This window comes from Rhamphochromis sp. 'chilingali' (assembly GCF_963969265.1).
Source record: "Rhamphochromis sp. 'chilingali' genome assembly, chromosome: 9".
Lineage (NCBI taxonomy): Eukaryota > Metazoa > Chordata > Actinopteri > Cichliformes > Cichlidae > Rhamphochromis > Rhamphochromis sp. 'chilingali'.
In genome coordinates, this window is record NC_137936.1 from 12,960,269 (window position 1) to 12,982,527 (window position 22,259).

At 41.7% G+C, this 22,259-nt stretch overlaps 1 protein-coding gene across 16 annotated transcripts in view; it reads right to left on the minus strand.

Moving 5' to 3' along the window:
- The window catches only part of celf4 (CUGBP, Elav-like family member 4), a 91,309-nt gene extending 85,235 nt beyond the window's left edge, over positions 1 to 6,074 (minus strand). For all 16 annotated transcript variants that reach the window (XM_080890490.1, XM_080890489.1, XM_080890493.1 and 13 more), the window contains exon 1: positions 5,367 to 6,074. In XM_080890490.1, the coding sequence (XP_080746616.1) occupies positions 5,367 to 5,643 (277 nt within the window). In that variant the 5' untranslated portion in view covers positions 5,644 to 6,074. The remainder of the gene's footprint in view (positions 1 to 5,366) is intronic.
- Between the last annotated feature and the right edge of the window lie 16,185 nt (positions 6,075 to 22,259).

Consider the following 22,259-nt stretch of genomic DNA (forward strand, 5'->3'; position numbering starts at 1 on the left):
TTAAGGGTAGCTAAAAGATTGAGGAGGCCCAAAGCATCAACTTTTAAAAAATTTACCACAAAGCACAATAATATTTAACTGATGCAAGAGCCTTGAAAACCGAAAACATTTACCTCTCCAAGGAGCACTTGTCAAAAAAAGGTTGTTTTTTTTTCATCCTCTGAAAAAAAAAAGCACACGGGGGCAATGAACACAGCAATAAGAAAGCAAGATTAGGAAACAAAGACAGAAAAAAACGCAGATTGTGGCGCAAGCATCTCAGCAATCTTTTTATGAAAAACTAAAAAGCCAAATGTTGTTGAAAGATTTAAGGCATGCTTTATTTGAACTCAGCCCTGGGTTAACTCTGTCAAAACACAAGAAAGCTTTTATAATGTACATACAAGTTTTTCAAAGAGTCACCTTAAAAAGTGTTGGAAACATCTGTTGGCCACAACTTTATCACGTGGAACAGGTTTGAACCACAAGGCAGTTGTTTCTAATTTTTGAATTCTAATTATACAAAAATGATGTGCATTGTGTTAGTGGAGGAAAGAAACAGTTATTAGAAAGTATGCTGTTGTTATTAACAAAAATTATTAAAAGATAAAAAAAGAAAGTTTGCTGCAGGTTGAATGCTTAGTGTGTGTCAGTTGATTTGCATCAATCTTGAGGACATGAAATGAGGTGAACAGGCAGGTGCACAGCCTTCTCTTTACATAATTCTCTGTGTATGTAAAGGTCAGTGGTTTAATGAGAGGACTGCCGAGGTCAGGGGAGCCAGAGGGCTCCACCTCTCTGACAGGCCACATAACTCCAAACCTGCTGTTAGCATGCTAATCCTTGCACAAGCTCCATGAGCACTGCCTCCTTTGGCTTGGTCAGACCATCTCTCAGTGTGACTAACTGGCTCCCCGCTCGGCCATAAGCCAGCCCCCATCTGACAGTCCCCTCCAATAATAATGGACAACAGAGGCAGCACTGGTTTGACAACGGTCCTCGTGACAAATTAGACTCGTTGTACTCCTCATTCTGGCTCCGCCTCTCGATTTCTTCTTGTTGCTTGGCAGTTCTGGGCTCTGCCAGGGCAGTGGGCGCGGTATGGCACCGGTTGTTGAGTTTACTTTGGTATGAAGTGCCTTCCTCTACGACACATGCTGCCTTTCTCCCTGACGAAACACTCGAAATCGATGCGTCTTCATAAATTTGGAGCACAATGTGAGACCTGAGCGTGCATTCTGAACGGTGCTGAGTGGAACACGGGCCAAGGAGACAAGGAGCACATAAACATACACACTCACTCACACAGTCATCCAAAACTGAATGCGAAAGGAGGAGAGGGAAGGATCCCACAGAGAGGATGATGCAACCGGAGTGAAATTTTTCGGCCGGAACGCATGCTGCATTAACGCAGACCTGCAGGACGAAAACAAACACCCGTACTTCGTTCTTTTTCTTGTTCAAAGCTAAATTTGGTTTTATTGCCCCATTTTTTAAAAATAAAAATAAATAAATAATTTTTTTTTGCATCCAACAACCTGTAACATACAATTTCCTGAAAAAAAAAAAGATCCTTTCATGTTACTGGCATCATGACTTTCTGGCCTCACTGAGAATGATAAGCCAAATGAGCTGTTCTGTTCTAAATCTGCTTGCCTGACAGATTCAGGTGAAAGAGCTATAATATCTAAAGTGAGGGAATTCGAGAGAACCATAACTCCCTTTATGACCTGCACAGATTATAGTCCCCATCTGCAGCATAAGGCATCTGCAGTATGGGTAAATTTAAACAAGATTACAGTCGGTCATTACACTACATCTCTGCTTATTTGATTTCAATCATATTCCATCGTAAATATTCAAATAAATTTCTGCAGTATTGATGGACTTATAAAATGGTTTAACAGCCAATCCATTTCTTTTCATTGGGTTAGTAGTGTCTTGTGTAAGTTGAGAAAGCCTTATGAAAGGGTGTAGTCTCGGCCAAAGACCTGTGGCGCCTCGCTTACATCACTTCCCAGGTCAAAACGGACAATTTGGCCCAACTCTAAATGAGTTTTCAACACCTGCCTTGACTTTGAGCAACTCTCCAGCTTTGTAACTACTTTAACTGTCGGAGCCTATGGCGAGAGCCGCTGCTAATGTATTTAGTTTGACCAAGGACAAATATATTACTCACATTAAATAAGCACCAAATGAAACAATGGCCCTAAAACAAACTTGGTGACAGTTGTGTTTGCTAAGAGGAAAGAAAGATGCTGACAATAAAGGTTTGCCAAGAAATACAATGCTGCGTGATGATGTGACAACAGTAAACAGTAGATAACACCTTTGGTTATTAAATGTGCTCCCCCGTATCATCACAGCTCAATTGCCCCAGTGATTATTACACGAAATCAGGTTGATGAATAGTGCTAGCAATCACATCTACACCTGCTCTTCTTGAATGGATCTCCACCTCCCATGCAGCATTGCCAGAGAAAAGAGAAAGGGTTGGCTCTTTGTGCTCGCCGTCCCGTTGTGCTTGGTAGCAGCAACAGCAGCAGCAGCAGCAGCCGGTGACCATTATAAATGGCCTCTATTAGCATGGCTGAGTCGCAGAGGGGAGAGAAATAAAATCATTGGGAGAATGTAGGCCTGCACTGGTGTCCCTGCACCCGCTACCAAGCTCTGTCGACCTCCGTCCCAAGCTTCCCTCCTCCCCTCCATTCCAAGGGGACACAATCCTAAAGACTAGATTACTAATGATACATGGGGTCATTATGGGGAGGGTTATGGCAATAGTATCACAGGCACAGCTGACAATAGCAATAAGAGGGGTAGCTTTCTTCAGCGGTAGCATTACCATAGCAAAGGCTGTTCTTTATGCCTGTTGATGTATAGCAGAAAAGGATGAGGGTCTTTTATTTCCTGCCATAGCAGAAAAAGCTGTGTATTATCTCCCTGAAAACCATGCTTAGGTCTTTGTTAAAATGCCATGTCTCTGTGAGTAACGTTAAATGAACACAAAAGTATCCCCAGACAAGGCATTACCATGTTAACAATAACAGTTACCAACTACGTGCTACATGGAAAAGCAGAGGTAGAACAAAATTGTAAAGTAAATGGCAGTCGATCATCTACAATCTGTGGTTCAAGCTGGGGCTTTGTACTACCACAACCATTACAGAACAAGATGCACTGTCACTGAACACACAAGGTGTCAGTGCATAAAGTGAAGAGAAAAGAAGAGCGAAGGAAGGGAAGGAATGAATGGAATCAAGCAGAGTTAATGAAAAGGAGAAAAGATGGAAGAGGACTTTTCTGCTGGACAGTTCTATAGACTTCACTCCACTGGAGCATTTCACACCTTAAAGGGTCATCATGCCCTCAGCTTGATGCTCTCTATTCTGTAAGAGGACAAATGCAAACAGTCTGAAGAAACTGAAAGGAAAGGGGAGAGCCACACATATGCGGAAAAGCTGACAGGGAAGCGTAGCAGCTTGAAAGCCAGTTCAAATGTGTTCATACATAAAACTGCTATCAAATTCGTTCACATGGATTAATTTCACTTTCATTTCTGCAGATCAGTAATGGTGATCTCTTTAGAAAACAGGTTCTTCGTATATATATTTTAATATTTGCGAACTGCATTTATCTTCCTGTGATGGCTTACTGTACCTAGTTCATGCGATATTGTGCAGTGTTCAATAAGCCCAGTGTGACGACAGTCGGTCACTTTGCCCGTTATCCGTGGGATGTACTGTCTTTTACTGCTAATTTGGGCATCTTCTACGGAAACCTCAGGGTGCGGGGGAAACGCGGCCTTCAAACAGCTCGCAGTGAGCCAGTGAGCTGGTAAGCCAAGGAGTAGCTGGTGCCTCGAGCTAGTTAAAATATGAGCACAGCGGGGGCTCGCTAATGAAAGCGGGGGCTCAGCCTGGGAAGCAGGACCGTATATCGCAGTTAGGAGACAGTTCTTAGAATCAGCTGGCGAGCCATGCCTATAGTTCTGGGGCCACTAGTGATTAACCGTCCAACAGGGAGTCTCTACTACAGCTGGGCTATTAATAAAAGATACACCCCCCTCCTCCTCCTCCTCCTCTTCTCCTGCCTCTTTGGTTCCCTCAATGTCTGCACACACTCTCTGTCCTCTGGAATTTATTTGTATATCATAATCATTTCCTGACACATGGTGGATGTCACACATTGTTTGCACGAGGCAAAGGTTCAGGGTGGGGGGTGATGGCTTAAAAGGCAAAGGAGAGGGGTCCTGAAAAGTGGCAGCTTACTTTTCACCCTGCGATGTGTCCTGCAGGTATAGCAGATCAATTTGTGACCTCTCACTAGATGGTGATTTCCACAGAATGACTATTCCCGTGAGAGTAGAAAATAAAATGCAAGGGTAAGGCACCATCATTCATGCTGGAGCACTTCAATTCTTTATATTACACCAGAAGGGCATATAACACTGTTGCATCAAAAGTTTATGATGATTCACTGTCGTCAATTCTATAACAAAGGCAACCCTGACAGGGTCAGTCATTGTTGGTACAGAAAAAGCTATTAAGGCAGTATTTGATTAGAATATTTCAAAACTGGTTAAAATAATACCTCTATATGCAATCACCACTTTAGTGCGATTTCTTCTTTTTATTTTTATTTTTAAGAGGGAATCACTTCGATCACCCAAACCTGAAACACTGACAAAGGCTTAAATGCTGCACAAAATTACAACATGCTCATAGTCCTTCCACTGTTGCACACGTTCGTGTACATGTGCACGCGCACACCCTCCCTCACTCACTCCCTTCCTCCCCCGCCAACTCATCACAACCCCCACCCAACTACCCCCCAACACACACACACACTGAGCGACTTACAGAATGTATTGCTTTGAGGCAATCAAACAGCCTCCCTGCTATTGCAACGTGAAAACACCAGGTTAATAATCAGGATTCAGCAGAGTGAATGAAAGCACGTTTACAACCGCTGGACTAGATGTGTGAATACTCCCGTGCACACTATAGGAACATTGGTCCTCCTAAAAATCACCCCCCACACATATTCATGCCGTCGTGACTCCCGATTCGTGACACTCTTATGCTTGCATATGTGTGTTTAATAGGGTAGAAAATGAAGCACTGATTTTGGGAGCCAGTGACAAGTCAGACGCTGGAAATAATGTCCCCCTCTACGTGCCACAAATGAAACAAAATGCGAATAAACATGCAGAAAAGTAATTCAAGCTCCAGCACTATAGAAACAATTGGCCAACAATTGCGCTGCTCTACCTATTAAATCCCGCATGATTCAGGCGCCCCGCTCTCACCAAACGTGTGACAGATTTCACTCTGGCAAAAACAAATAGAGCCATAGGTGTCGCGGGGAATATGGGCATAACCCACCTTTGTGCATGCCCGTGAAGCGGTCTTTGAGCACAGTGAGCTCGTAGATTTTGCCGAACTCCTCGAAGAGGGGCCGGAGGTCCTTCTCATCCAGGTTGCGGGGGATCTGACCGATGAAGAGTTTGATGGCATCGTGGTCCTTCATGGGGATGGTGGCCGGGCATCCCGCCGGGCTGTGGCTGTGGTTTAATCCGTTCACGAGCCCGTTCGTGCTGGCGGAGACCACACCAACACCGTGCACCGTGCCGTCCACCTGCCCGTTGGTTAAAGTTGCCATCTTCGGACCGGCCAGTGAGTTGGGATGGGTACAACAGCAGCAGATGGTAATGGTGGAGTCTCGTTTTACGTTGGAAAAAAGCTGGTGGAAGTCTTGGTCAAAATTTGGTTCCGAGACCAAGCCGTACCAGGGATGGTTCCGCTCTCGTCCTATCAAAGCCAGTATTTACAATGATTTGAAAACACATGAAGCATTTGGCGAAGACGCATATCAAAAGCGCGCAGTGCCGTTGGTCCCGGTGGAGGCTTTGATTCCTTATATTTATGTCCTAACCAATAACTCGTTCATTGATTTCATAAAAGAGAGAGAGAAAGAGAGGGGAGAAGAAGGGGGAGGGAGAGAGAGAAGAGAGAGAGAGGGAGAGAGACCAAGAGCGTTCACTGTCTATTTACACCCACGTTCCTTCGTCCCAGCTTCTTGGCACCCTTTTATTTTTTTTTGCATTGAGGAGTCTGTAAGGGTGTCTTCTCGGTTTAAACGAACAGGGTCGGTTCGATCTCTGCCAGAACAGAGGGGAGGTTAGAATAAAGGGGGGGCGCTTTAAACTCGGCATATATAAACCCAGCATATTTCTGTCCCCCCCCTTTTCTTCGGCAAGTAGACAATGGTACATTCCACCGAGGGGAGAGGGTCTATAAATAGAGAGATATAGAGAATACGGTCCTTTGTGCTCCTACTCAGAGCAAATAACTACACTTTCAAGAACTTAAGAATGCAATACTTGGGTGACTGACAAACACTCACACACGCAGATACACACAGACAAAGACTCTCTCTCACACACAGTTTTTATCAGGAGTAATAAGCCGTACAGCTATTTTCAGAAATGTACCTACTATTAAGTGAAAATAAACATTGACCACAAATTGATGGTGTCTGCGGTTAATCGGAGGTTTATTTATTGTTTTATGTGCTTAAGTCACTCTGCATATCCTTCATCCACCTTCCTCATCCTCGACGGCAGCAGCAGCGAGTCGCTGCATCCTCGCTTCGCTCCAGGACGGTGGACAGCTCCGTGGTGCTGAAACACAGCCTTACAGGCGAAGCTCAAAAATACACGAATGGAGAATTCCTCGCACGGCTTCGACTGTTCGCTGTTATCAAAAGCAAGCACAGCTTTTTTTTGCAGCGGTTTAGACTACGTATTATTATTACTTTCTTCTGCCGTTTCGAAAGTCACACCGAATAGATTATTTCATTTTCAGAAAGGGGAAGTCTGTGAGCACCGCCGAGTGGCGTAGAGAGGGGGCACAAGGAAGAAAAAAAGGAAGAAAAAAAGCCATTCGGGTTATTTCAGGTAATGAAGACAATGGGGTGGGGTGGGGGGGGGGGGGGGGGGGGGGGCGACTACATTTTGATTCCATTTACACCAGAAATGAGCTCAAAATCATAAAAAAGAAAGAAAAAAGATATTTCCTGATCATTTGTTGATCATTTGATGAGCTAAACATTCACTCAGCTTCTTCATCAAATCGTTTTAGTTTACGAGCCTGAAGGCACCAACAAATCTGAATTTAAATAAAACCGGAGGCCTTATTCTGATTATTTTGGCAGTCCTTCATTATAAAATTGACAGTTTGAGCGAGTTAGGTGTTTACACATTTCCCATTGAAGGCATGCACCAATTAAAGGCGTGCTTATGTCTGTGATAAAAATGGACTAAACAGAATAACCTCTGTTATATAACAGCAAGTATCATCTGATTCAAACTACCGCAAACGGAAATCTGCGACGTTACACGGGGAAGGTGCAACGGCGGTGGATTTGAACATTCACTGTAACCAAAACCTCAGCTGAATATAAGATCAGATGGTTACATCAGCTTCCTATTAGCTTGGACAACGACCTCTCAGTGGGATAATTGCCATTCCTGGTTGTTTCCTTTGGGAGTAAGTACATGTTTATCTGTATCCCCAGAGGAGAACAGCAACACCCGGGGTCTTGTTAGTGTATAAATGATAAGAATGCTGATAATCCTGTTTGAATCCAATCTAATGAAAGCCATTTTAGCGGTCAGCAAAGCAGAATGTTAACGATGAATAACTCACAGTGAAGTTAAGCTAGTTGGCTCTTGGCAGTTGTGTCTGCTGGACACTCCTTTTAAATAGAATGATTCAGACCCATTACCTCACAGTGGGCCCTTGGGGGACTGCCATGCGCGCAGCCATATGTACGCCGAGGTGCCACAGTAAGGCCAGGGTATGACTCTTAAAATTCGTGCTGTGCTATGTTGTTTTCCTCTTATTTTGGGAGGGGGTGGGGGGATGTGTGGAAACCCCACCCGACACCCCGCCCAGAAATTAGCTAACCATTAAATAACAAAAGACACACTCTCAGGGCGACACAGCGCCTCTCTCACCTCTTTCCGCTCTTCCGCCAGCTAAATGGCCCGGTAATGTCATCCCGTTCTCACGGCATGACCGAGCCCCAGCAGTTGCGGGGGTGGTGGTGATGGTGGTGGTAGTGGAGAAAGGAGGGGGGCCGGGGGGTGGGACTTGGCTTTCTTTGGCATGACACTGTGCTCTGCTCTCCAAGCTTTCCCTCGGGGCCACACTCCATTCACCACAGCAGTCCTGTCTGCGCTCACGCCTGAGTTACCTGCAGCAATATTTTTTAATACAAGGGTGAAATGGGAGGGCACAAATCATTGTAATTATGTTCAGTGGGTACTGTCGCGATGATTACGCAAGGTATGGCGCCACAACGGGTCCCTCGTGGTCTGCTTCGTCACACAACCTACCTGAGAGGTAGTGGAGAGGCTGCGGTGGCTGAGCCCATCGGACTGATGACACGCAGTTAGCGAGAAAGACGTGTTACAGCGTGTCTGTGCACTCCCCAAATGGCACTTATTCCAGTCCATTTGGGTATACTCAAATACGATTGTGTAGCTCTTGCAAATCCTTTCCGCAATACTCAAAACACCCAGTCTGTCAGACAATTTCCACATTTATTTACTGTTATTTTATACCCCCCTTCATATTTGTTTGAAGCAATGGAATTATAATTAAGTTTTCAGTGCTCATTAGCAAAATAAATCAAGACTTGGACTGTTAATATTTACAGCCTCACAGATTGCAATTGTTTAACAGCAACAACAAAAAGGCTTTTAAACACAGGAATGCTGACTGAGATAAGCCTCTATCCACGGTGCTGAAACTAGTGGGAAGACAAGCAAAGCATGCCTCTGTCCGTGGTGCTAAATTTAATACAGCACAATGGTGGCAAGTGTTGCTCTTTAATAAGACAAGATGCCCCGATAAATTCTCAGTGACAAAGCTGAAGGCCTTGGAGAAGAATCTATAAACAAGGTGTAGATAATCATATGTAGAAATGCCATTTCTCTCAAAAGATTCCTCTGAGCTCAACAAAAGAGGTCACTCTATCCCTCAGAAGATGGCTATTTTGCCTAGGAATATTGCTTCAATTTTCAGTTTCAGCACTGTAAACGGTTGCAGCAAGGCAAATAAATGAAAAGGGAAATGAAGTAGCCAAGTTACACAAATAGATTGATAATCTGCATTGGGCACCGTAAAGTGCTCTGGCGTTTTCAATATTACCTATTCTGCATAGTAATGTCTTTTCTCACCTCTCCTTCATATGGGACAAAGTTCTAAATCTCCTTTAGCCTTGGGACACTCGGGCTGTATATCACCTCTCAGTAATTTAGTAGGAAGAGCACAAAGGGATGAGGAAATGGCAGGCGCATGACTGAATGCTCAAAAAGTTTAGAGGGACAAGAAGGGCAGGGGGGGTCCTCTTTAACTTGATTAGCAACAATTTGCTAGAGATTGGAAGGGATGTGCCAGGAACAAAATTACTGCAGTAGTTTCAAATGTGCATCTTTTGAAAATGACACTGTGTTCTTGGCATAAGCCGGATCTATATCTACATAGATACAGATACCTATAGCTAGAATATCTATAATATTATGATTGTTTAAAATGTATTTATTATATGCGAAGATTCCAATCTAACTTACACATAAAACTATAGGTTTACTATGTGATAAATAAGGGGAGCTATAAATGTTAAGCACTTATTATGCAAATGCATATATACAAAAATAGCTGCTGATCCGGAGACAGAGAATTCGTTAATTTCCAGAGGGGGGGGAAAAGCATTTTATTGGGTCATGTGTGGAGTGAACAGTCTTCCAGTGGAAGTTTGTTGACACAGGGATAAGAGGCGGTGACTTATCTCCCCTTAGGCAAAAACAAACAAGGCCACAAACACATTCAATAACACATTAAACCTTTGGAATTATCTGCAAAGCGGCCTTGCAGCAGATGTGTGGCCTAAACATGTCTTAAAACCTTTGTTTAGTTTAATACACAACATGAAATTATGAGCTTGATATAAAAGTACATCCACATACATTTAGACCTTGTTTTGCATAATTAAACACAATAATGTAAGTATGCGAATCACATTCCACTCACCATTGGGTGATAAAAACCAAGAGTTCAGCTTAGTTTATACAGTGCCACCATACTTGATATGACCAGGAAAGTAATCCCCGTTGCTCTGTAAGAACTGGAAAATTAGTGGATTACACATATGCCATCATAATCTCAACAGGGTGCTATTTTTTTATTAAGATAAATCCTGTAGATTTGCGAATTGCTGGATCTCAAGGGGCTCTTACTATGTGGAGCAATGAGGTGTGTGTACCTCATGCCCCTGCAGTTATACCTGGCCTGCATTGGAAAGAGATTAGCGCTGTGACATTTGACATGGGTAGGCGTCTCTGCTTGTGCCGAGCACCGGCTGCACAGATCAGCCATGCTGACAGCTCCTCTCCTTGACTGACTGGCTGCCCTGAAAACACACAAGTCTCTTTACAAACACCAGCTTCTTGACAACATCGCCTATACACGCGATTGCACCGTGCACATTCCTACCTTTGACACCCACGCACACGCACGATTTCGCGCTCATAAATGTGACATATAATTAACCTAATTCTATTTTGTGTTCTTTCTGACTATAAAACTGGCTTGTTGGATCTGATGTCATACATGATACATGCAATCAATCATCATAGACAGAAAATGACTTCATTTACTCGCTGCTGTCTGAATCATGCAGCACCAAAATCCCATTTCCACCACAACAGATCAATTCCACAGAGAGGTCACGAGGTGGGATGAACTCTGACTCCTGGCTTTGTTGGTGCACACTGATGATACTCCGAGGGCTTGCCCCGGTTGTCAGGGTGATGTGACACCTCAGTTCTAGATAGGCAGCCATTTTGGGGCCACAATTTCCAACTCCAGTTTGTCATTAATTGCTCTGGGAAGGAAAACAGGACTCATAGGGGAGCACGATAACACCTGGCTGTTTGGTATACCCATGGGCAAAAAATGTCTTGAGAGAAGATGAGGTGTAGTGCATGTATCACTGTGTGTGAGAATACTTTTTGAACGTGTCCATTTTTATATTGTATTTTCTACACATGCATACATTTAAATATCTGAAAATATCACGCTGGTTGCCAGAGAATATGAATATAAGCCTAACATGCCAAAGCAAATATGAGCCTATGGCACTACTCCCTTAAATTAAACCTAACCTTACCCTAACCTCAAATCGAGGGAATTCGTGAATTCGATTTTTGCCATGTTTTTAAGAGAATTTTAAATAATTCATTAAGTGTACACAATGTGATCAAAAGTATTGAGGTCATAGCTCTTAATGTTTGAATGGTTGGTGTATAAACTCTGCACTTATCTATTTCTTTACAAATTTCTAAAAGAATGATTCATTCCCAAGCAATTGATGACGCCTTATTTTATAACCAAAGAATTCTATGGTGTTATACACATTTTCTTTTTACATTTTTAGCACCAGTAAACCAGCAATTAATATGCTGAAACAGCAGATATATGATTCAACAGGTCAAATAATTCTGCATAATTACAATGCATGTCTAACCTCAGGTATTAAAAAAATCCAACATGGGGTGAAATCTTAAGAATTATAACTTAAAATGTCAGCTTCAAAGGTTTCAGTCTTGGTTGATTTGGCACAACCTGTAGTTAAGCTACTGGTGGTAAAAGCAGCAGCACTTTAAAACAACAGGTCAAACAATTCTGGGGGCAGCAAAACAAGCTAGTTCACAAATTATAGCCATTTTTCCATCATTCGGCGAACAACTGTGATCTGATTTTATGCTGCACACGGCATGAGCCTGCGAACAGCAAAGCACAGTGAAAGTTGGTTACCTCACCGAGACGTCGCCTGCAGCTCTTCATCTAACAGCTCGCTGCGGTTTCTCCCTCTTGTTCCATTACTCCGTGCAATATTTCAAACTGATCTGCTGTCAAAAATCGCAGAAAGTGACTGTTGTCTTGTTTTGCAGTCAGTGGCAGATTACTTAATAAAAAAGGTCAACTCATGTTTCCACGGTGAAATGCTTTTAATGTGAAGCTGCAGCAGTAGGAAATGTTTGGTTTACATTAGCAGTAACTTAATACAGCATTTCCCCCTGGAAAGACACCACAGACATGCTGCTCATAATACTACAAATGCATCAATATTGCAGTACTTTCATTTGCTGGCAGCTGTACACTGTTGTTACCTCATTCAGCAATAAACAGTGTCACATGAGACACCCATAGTCATAAGACTGAAACTTTAAAATATAGTGTTTCATATTAGATAATCTCCCACTGAACCCATTTAGCATGTCTAAAATCATATACACACTCACCAAACATGATATCAGTTACTTCCTGCTAGCACTGGGTTGGGGTCCCTTTTGTCTTCAGCGTTGTTTAATTGTTTGTGGTATACATTCAAAAAAGTGATCAAAACATTCCTCAGAGAGTTGGGTCCATACTGAAACGACATCATCAAACAGTTGCTGCAGATTTGTTTGCTTGCATGAAGCAAGTCTTCCCTTACACCACATCACAAAGGTGCTCTTTTGTATTGAGCTCTCCTTTTGAGTACAGTGAACTTACTGTCATGTTCAAGAAACCAGTTTAATTGATGTGGTCAGCTAAGATACTCAGGTAGATTATAATCTTTATGCCAAATTCTAACCTTACCGTCTAAATTTCGCAGAAGAAATTTACACTCATTAGATCAGGCAATGCTTTTCCAATATCAGTCAGTGTGGTCTTGGATGTAATAAGTGGTTATTTCAGTTACTGCCTTCATATAACCTCTTTGGAGTTCAGCTATTCTCTGACTTTTGGCATCAATAAGGCATTTTTTGTCCAAAGAACTGCTGCTCACTTGATGTTTTCTCTTTATTTGGACCATTCTCTGTAAACCCTAGAGATGGATGTGTGGGAAAATCCCAGCAGTTTCTGAAAAAAATCAAACTAGCCCATCTGGCATCAACAACATATCAGGTCCAGCGTCAGTAAATCACCTTTCCTTCCTATTCTGATGCTGAGTTTGAACCTCAGCAGGACATCTTGTCCATGCTACATCTCTATATGCATTGAGCTGGTGCCTCTGGGTTGCCTGATTAGATATTTGTGTTAAGCATCTCCAAGGGTGTACCTAATGATTGGCTGGTTAATGTATGTTTCATTAGAAAAAAGACTTAAATATTTATAAAGGTAACTCAGATCACAAGCATGCAGTTTGTGATAAAAATTGTGATTGTGAAGTAGTGAAGGAAAAGTAAGGTATTTTAATTGATTTAGTCAAATTCCGATCTTTACCACAGAGCTCCCATTGGTGATAGGTGGGAAAAATATTCTTTTATTAATAATACTTAGGAATATAATGAATTACTTGTGGCCACAAGATGTGCTATCTGATTTGTACTAAGCACAACAGGCCCATTATCACGTGCGGTTAAATTGAATTCATTTTTTTTTAAAATTAGGGATGGATGATAATGATATTATGCAGCTGTTGTTGTCGGGCAATTATAACAATTTGCCTTATCACATAAAATAGTATTTTTGATCAGGGGATGTAGTGCAATCAGAAGAGGGTATTGCTCAGTGGGTCTAGGAAAACAAAAAAACGACACAATGCATCAAAAAACTGACCTTTTGGCATTAACTACTAAAATTAAACCAGCACCATCATCACAAAGTATTCTTTAATTTAATTTACTATGGAGAGCGTTGACAGAAATATCACTGTCAATAACATCTCGTGGCCATGCAACAAATTTCCCATCCATGTCATCAGAGTGGGACCAAAGTCTCACAGAAGACTGTGGTTTGGCTGAAGTTCTCCACAATACAATGGCAGCAAGAAGTCGAATTATAGCTGCAAAGAGGAAGTGATAGTGAATATTGACGGCACAGTAAATCCCTGGCACAGAGAAGAGCCCGTGATTGCAATATAATAATTTGGCGTTTGGCTAGACAAAAGAGGCAGCAAAGACATATTTCTGAAGACTTAGACAGAAAAATGACAACAAAAGAAATAATGGTGTAATTGAGGTGAGATCTCGCAGAGTTACTTGTGTGTGTGTGTGTGTCTTTTGGTGGTCCCCACAGCTTGCTCCTGAGTGATGTGTAGAGAGCCTTATCGGCAAAGGAGAGGAAGTATGTGTTACATTTTTTTGGTCTGATAATGACAGATGAATGGAGGCAGACGGAGAAAAGAATGGTAGAGTGATAGAAAGAATTGCTAGATAAACAGGCAGGTGGAGCGATAGATAGATAGATCAGTTTTACAGTACTGTCTGCCAGTGAAGTTTGAATGTGCTTAGGAGCATGTCTCTCACAGTGTAGGAGTGATTGTCGGTGTGTAGGCTCTGTGAATAGAATATCGAGCCTGGATGAGCACATTTAAGATGATTGTTCAAACACACAAGCTCACAACGACGCACACACGCATTCACAGCAGCACACTCACAATGCACCGTGTGCACAGTTGCTTTTTAAGATCAATTAGCATGAAAATGCCATCTTGATAAAATCGAAAGAGGCAAATGCGAGATGACTGAGAGAAGTGGATGATTGCACGTGCTGCCTATCTTCCCGTCTTCTTGCACACCGTTCTTTTTATTTCTTTCCTCTCAGGTAGAGACAGACAATGCAAATAGCAAAACACCAGTCTGCCTTTTCTGACCCCTAATTTGTGTCCAGCATGCCACTCTGAACTTTAACATCTTGACCGTTATGTTCGTACCATTCTTTACACAGTGTGTGGACTCTGCGGAACAAATTAAACAGTATTTGTGCGAAAGACGCATACCAAGCATTGAAATCCATCAGCCAACAAGTCTGAACAAGGCCGCAGTTTCCCCAGCTCCTGGCAGACACCAACACGAAGGGGCTTCCTGGCAACAGCTTTGCTCAGGTAGAGAAAGGTCATTAATAATGAATACTAAATCAGCATGTGAAAAAGGTTACCATTTTCAAACGCTGCACTCTCTTCCTTGTACCTCTCCCATAGCATTTATTATAGCCTTTTCACTTTCCTTTCACTGTCACCTCTTTTGTCAGTGAAAATATGAGCTATGGCTTTGCTCTGGTTCTGTAGGGGGCAGGAAGGGAGATGAGAGGAAAATGGTAGGATAGTGTGATTCATTCATAAAGATCAAGTGTGATGGCTCTGGGAGTTGTGTTGGACTGTTTTTTGTCACTGTGTAAGGCTTTTCATAGTAATGTGTTCTTAAAAACCTGTGGAAGGATGTACGATTATAAAACTGTGAACTCTTTAAACCAATAACTATACAATGATTAATTATTTACTGGTCTGCAGTGCTTGCTTACTTTGCTCATGTATTAAAGCACAAACATGTGTGTTAATTTATCTTCTTATTCTTTCTTTCTTCATTATATCACTGTATACAGTCAAACAGAAAGAAAGGTACGGCAAAGGTACAGCAATTCTGAAACACAAAAAAGAATAATAAATACTTACATTTCTTCTTCTTCTTCTTCTTTGCAAGCTCCATATTCATTGTACATGACAAAGTAATCAATCACAGGCACCATTAGCGTCACTGGTTGATGAACACTTATTTGCAGATATGCATGGCAACACAATTCAGTGACATCAAAATAACAAAGCATTTTTTAAGCAAAATGTATTTAAAAACAATAACGTAACGTATGCGTAACATTAAGAATGCAGACACACCAATAATGTACACGTAATGTTATTCTTTAGCTCACAGTGCTACTCACATGTGACCTATGTAAGGAATCTTCAAATAAGGATAAAAATGAGTTCAATAGCTGGGACCACATCCTCGGTAACGATGGGCAATGAGGGATGAGGAAGTGTGAACTGGTGCTGCGGTTTGGGGAAGGCCTCGAAGGGGACTGGTGACGGCTCCCGGGCCGGGCCGATCCCCATGTACTAACAGGAAATGAATTAAGGAAAGGAAGAGAGGAGAAGAGGAGAAGAGAGGGAAAATTGGGGGGGGGGGGGCATGAAAATGAGAACAACAGGTATTGGAGAAGGGGGGCTTTTATGGTCTGAGGCCGGAGGGGCGTGAAGGGGGAGTGGTCCCGCTCCTGAAATTCAGATGATATCTCCACTACAAAGAAGTTAATAGTGTTACAAACAGACTTTCAGATCAGCTTTTGAGGTCCTTTAAAGGTGTGAGCTTTGCAAAAAATCAGACATGAGCACATTGGGACATTCCTTCTCTCCTCTCCTCATCTTCGTTGCTCTAATAGTGCCTCAAGAACTTTGCACAAACCATGACATACTTTGCCAGTGTTCATGCAATGCATTGCCTGATCTTCAAATACACCACCTAGTCTTCTTGCAAAGTGCTACTCTCTCACGAACAGCTTCCCTTGATCCTTGTGGAGGACTCCTGGAGGACACTGTGGTGTCATGCTGTGAGGCTGTGGCCACATATGTGTGCACCACATGGTTCCCCTGAGGGAACCGTCTGATTGGATATGGGTGCTGGAGCCTGTCGCCTATCTGTGAACTCTCCCTTAATCTGGATATAGTAAGCCCACAGGGAAAGACACATCACAAGGGCTAAGTTCACTGTTGCCTTCACTATCTTTCTTTCCAACTCACTCATGCAGCTGACAGAAAAATGTATTAAGAGGACTGTTATAAACTTCAGCTTTTATATACTGACTACACTCAATCCACATGGTGAAATCACATTTTATAGTGCTGCACATGAACAAGATTTGATCAGGTTTATGGGAGCTGTTTGTAGAGTGGAAATAAAACAATATGCTTAAAATGTTCTTCCCTTTAGTAACACTTTGCATATGTTTTTGTAACCTAAATGGTGATAGCTCATGGTTAATATATTTATATATTCATCTTTTGAATACGCCTTGCATAAACCAGAGTTCTTCATTTGTCAAAAAAATCTGAGAAGTGTTATCTTCTTGTAATTATATGTCCTACTACTAAGAGAGAAAAAAAACCCCTCTGATGCGGGGTTGTTGTTAATTACCCACCTAGACCTCATTACTGAGGTGTTGAATCATTAGGCAGTAGGAAAGTTAACAAGGGTGATGCTGCTAGGAGATGTTCCCAAGGCAACTTCATCTTACGTAAATGTGAATACGCATCCAGAATCTGAGCTGATGTAGTTCTGACATTATTGTTAGGACAACATAAAAATAAACTGTATTTTCAACTGATTTTGTCAACCAAATAAAGTTGAAATCTCTATGAAAATTATTAAGTGTAAGCTTAGACGTATATGTTTGAGTTTGTGTGTGTGTGTGTGTGTGTAAGTGAACTTTTACACACACATGCCTAATGGGCACAGGTGTGTCGGCCTGACTCTAGGTGGGTGACCTCTCCCTTTATGTTAGAACCTCATGTCATGCAGAGGCAGAGACAACACTTCCCAGGGTGGATCGATCTCCTCTACGCCGCAGTACTCTGCTCCCCTGTCTCAAACACAAAGGGAATGCACCTGCCTGGAAGTGCAGCTTTGACATAAAGCCTGGAGGGAACCAGATGTCTCTGAGGCATGTTGTGGAATTAATGCTTCCACCTCCAATCATTTATATCACACTAAAATAAGTGTAGTGCAAATGGATAAAAACAGAAAACCAATGCTATCTTTACTTTGTCTAAAAAGAACCAAAATAAAACAAAAAAGTTTAGTTAAATAAAGATTCTATGAGATGGGGTTTTAGTGCTGTTCCCCAGCCTGGACTTTCACAGTTCTTTTCCATCTGCTCCAAGTAGTGAAGATGCTGAAGACTTGGAAAACTTTGATCTCCGGGAAGACTCAAGTCAGGAGTTTTAGGATGACATGGAATCTATCGAGAGCAGCTGCTGACAACAACAACAACGTCTGCAGTGCTTTGCACATACACTACAGCTTGTTATACAACACATACCGAAGAAGACAAACGTTCTGAACACTGTCATGGCAAGAGTGACTAAGTTCTATAGTTTACTACATTCTACTTGTGGACTAAAAGAAGCATTTGAGATGGTGTCTGTGGAGCCATCCGGCACATCCCTACAGCTGTATCAACAAGATGGACCAGCACTTTACGCTTTGTAGAGGCAGTCACTGACTGGAATCCCCAAATTCTTGGAGGCCCAGGGTCATAAAAGGCTCAGGTTATCAGCCAGAGAGTTGAGTCAGCTCAAAGAACTTGTGGAGGTTTTGGCTCCATTCATTCAAGGAGACCTCATTCAACTTAGTAACTTAGTGCAGCGCTTCTATCTGTCACTTACTCACTTACCAGACACCTCATTAGGATGCCAAATGCAATCCATTCACTTGGTGTGTTTTGTAACAGCACTGCAGAAGTCTCTTTTGACTGGTGCAAGATGTCCAAGGGCCAGCTCGAGTCAAACGGGAGGTGAAGGAGATGATAACCAGTAAGAACACCCTTTTCAAACATTTAATGATTCTACCATCATCTATGTGAATTTCATTGTCATTTATTTAATTAAATAACAATGAAATATAATGTATTATAGCTATGTTATAACTAATTGTGTTTTTACTGCAATATTTCAGAATTTCTGTTTGTAGAAACGTGGAGTCGGAGGAGGTAAGCGAATTATGCTGTAGGTGACATCAGACGCCGGAGATTTGGAGGAAAAACGCAAATGGTAGCATAGAATTTAAAAACGCTTTAAACATCAAGTATTCCAAATAAATGGTAAATGGTAAATGGCCTGTATTTGTATAGCGCTTTTCTAGTCCCTAAGGACCCCAAAGCGCTTCACACTACATTCAGTCATTCACCCATTCACACACACATTCACACACTGGCGATGGCAAGCTACATTGTAGCCACAGCTGCCCTGGGGCGCACTGACAGAGGCGAGGCTGCCGGACACTGGCAGCCTCGCTGTAATTTAACTAACCACATCTGTCCAACTATCTCCAACACCCTGGAGGATAACGAGGAGAGTTTAGACGCTCTCCAAGATTTCATCGACTGGTGCTTCCATGACCTAGTAATGAAGATGGCCCAGAACGCGTCTTCCCCAGCCAAAGTTGAGACGCCGTCATCTAAAAGATGTCGCCCGGCAGACTCCCCCGGCACAACATTGCCTGCCGGCAAAGACGTTGTAGACATCCTGGAGTCAATCGATAAGCGATTGTCCAGTTTTGATGCGAGGCTGTCCCTGGTGGAGATCTTACGCCGGGAATTTAAATCTCTATAGGAAGAGTTCAGCCAGCAGCAGGTGGAAGCACTTGCTGCGGAAAACGCCGCGCTGCCGGATTCGGTCAAATCTCTAGCCAAAAAGGTGACCCAGTTAAACATAGAAAATAAGAAAATAAAACAGACCGTTATTGATCTACAAGCCCGTAGCATGAGAGATAATCTTGTGTTTTCCAGAGTCTGCCAGAGAGGACCCGGAAACGACCGTGAGAAGCTTCATTAAAACCCACCTGAAGCTACCGGGGGACACGGTGAAAAACATAGGGTTTGAAAGAGTGCATCGCATCGCACTCCGAAGACAGGAAGCGGGAGACCACATTTAGCCTCACAGCACACACAGATATAGGACACACACACTCAGATGTGCTCACACTTGCTCATATTAGTTATTAGGCACACACATAGTCAGACCTATGGAGCTTCTCGACGTGCATTTTTCTTCTCTTTATTTACAAACAAATGATGTGTTTCCATTTTCCTCACCCATCTAAGTGAGACACACAGCGTACATCATTCGCCACAAACACACAACTATGGGCACACTAAGGTTTGTCACATGGAATGTGCATGGAGCTGGCTCCAGAGAAAAAAGGTTAAAATATTTAACCAACATAAAAACCTACAGGCAGACGTTGTTTTATTACAAGAGACTCACAGGCCTGTCACAGGTCTGAATGAACTTAAAACACCTGAGTTTCCTAATGTGTTTTCAGCCTGTTATAATTCTAGACAAAGAGGAGTAGCAATTTTAATACATAAAAATATTAATTTCACAATATTCGACACAGTTATAGATCCAGAGGGCAGATTCCTAATCGTTAAACTATCTATACTTAATCAAACGCTATGTATTGTAAGTGTATATGGTCCAAATGTTGATGACCCCTCATTCTTCCACGAATTTTTTAGTGCACTCTCTGAACACCTAGCTTGCACACTTCTTCTTGGGTGGGACCTCAACCTGGGGCTAAATGAAGAAATGGATAGGCTCAATACAGCGACTTTGGTCTTTGCGATGCATGCCGCTCCCTTCACCCCAACAGTAAGGAATATATTTTCTTTTCACATGTCCATCACTCCTACTCTCGTCTGGATTATCTCCTAGTCAGCAGCTCACTGCTGAGTGACATCTCAGACACTGAGATTCACCCTATAACTGTCAGCGATTATACTCCTGTATCTTTAACACTAATACACAAGAATAATACTACGCCAAGTAAAAACTGGAGATTAAATACATCACTACTCAAAGATGAAAAGTTAATCAAATACTTTAAAAAAGAATGGACTCTATATTTAAGCTATAATGACATTCCTGGAACATCAGCATCTGTCCTCTGGGGAGCAGGGAAAGCTGTGATGAGAGGTTAAATAATTTCTTTCTCATCACATAAAAAGAAAGAAGAAAACAAAAATGTTCAGGAATTAGAAAAAAACATCAAATCCTTAGAAAAAACCTATGTGTCCTGCCAAGATCAAGAAATATTGAACAAAATACGCAAAACAAAACTAGAATTAAATGAAATTATTAATAAAAAGACTCAATTCTTAGTACAAAGACTTCGCCTGCAAAATTTTGAAAATGGTAGCAAATCTGGACAATTTCTAGCAAACCAGTTAAAAATCAATAAAGAAAAAACAACCATATGTGCTGTTAAAGATTTATCTGGGAATACAATATATGACCTTAAAAAAATAAACAAAATTTTTAGGGATTTCTATGAAACTTTATAGACACCACAAATAAACCCATCTAAAAACGAAATTGATCAATTTCTCGACAATGTAACTCTTCCAAAATTATTAGACACCCAAGCAATGACACTGGATTCGTCACTGACACCAGGTGAACTCCAGGAAGCTCTGATAAGTATGCCCAATAATAAGGCTCCAGGTCCAGATGGTTTCCAGCAGAATTTTACAAAGAATTCTGGACGATCCTGGCACCAGTTTTTCACAGAATGTTGAAGGAAATCAAAGAAAATGACTACCACCTAATATGAACTCTTCAAATATTAGTCTCTTACTAAACCCAGGCAAAGACCCTGTATTTCCTTCAAGCTATCGTCCAATATCCCTTATTAATGTAGACCTTAAAATAATCTGCAAAGCTCTCTCAAAGAGACTGGAGAAAATAACCCCCCTTTTGATTCATCCTGACCAAACTGGTTTCATAAAAGGTAGGCACTCATCAACAAATACACGTAGATTACTTAATTTAATAGACTACTCATGCAGTAAAAACATTGAAACCATAATATTGTCTCTTGATGCAGAAAATGTGTTTGACAGAGTTAACTGGAAATTTCTATTTGCAACTTTACATAAATTTGGTTTTGGAAACTCTTTCGTAAGCTGGTTAAAAATATTATATAATTCCCCAACAGTCAAAACAAATGACCAAACATCCTCCAGCTTCTGTCTCCTGAGGGGCACCAGGCAGGGATGCCCACTCTCCCCTTCACTGTTTGCAATTTTTATTGCGCCACTAGCAGCAGTAATTAGACAGGCTACAACAATTAAGGGCATAAAATGTAAAAATATAGAACATAAAATCAGCCTTTATGTGGATGATGTGTTGCTTTTTCTCCAAAACTCACAAACCAATCTCTCTGATGTAATTGCATTGATCAACTCTTTCTCAAGTGTCTCAGATTGTTCAATTAACTGGTCAAAATCTATAGTTCTTCCGATTAATTGCTCCTTCCATAATTCTTCATCTACCCGACTGCAATCTGGAAATATTAAATATTTAGGTATCAATATCTCACCTAAGCTTTCAGAATTAACTAAATTAAACCACATCCCACTTTTAAAGACAGAAGAAGGCGATCTGGCTAGATGGAAATCTCTACCCATATCACTCATGGGAAGGATCGCCGCTATAAAAATGATGGTCTTGCTAATTTGCTAAACTATTTATTTTCAATGATCCCAAGTAAGCCATCACAAGATTGGTTCAGATCTCTAGACTCGTATATTTCTAAATTCCTTTGGAAAGATAAACCCCCCTCAGCTTAATAACATTACAAAGGACCAAGGATAAAGGAGGACTAG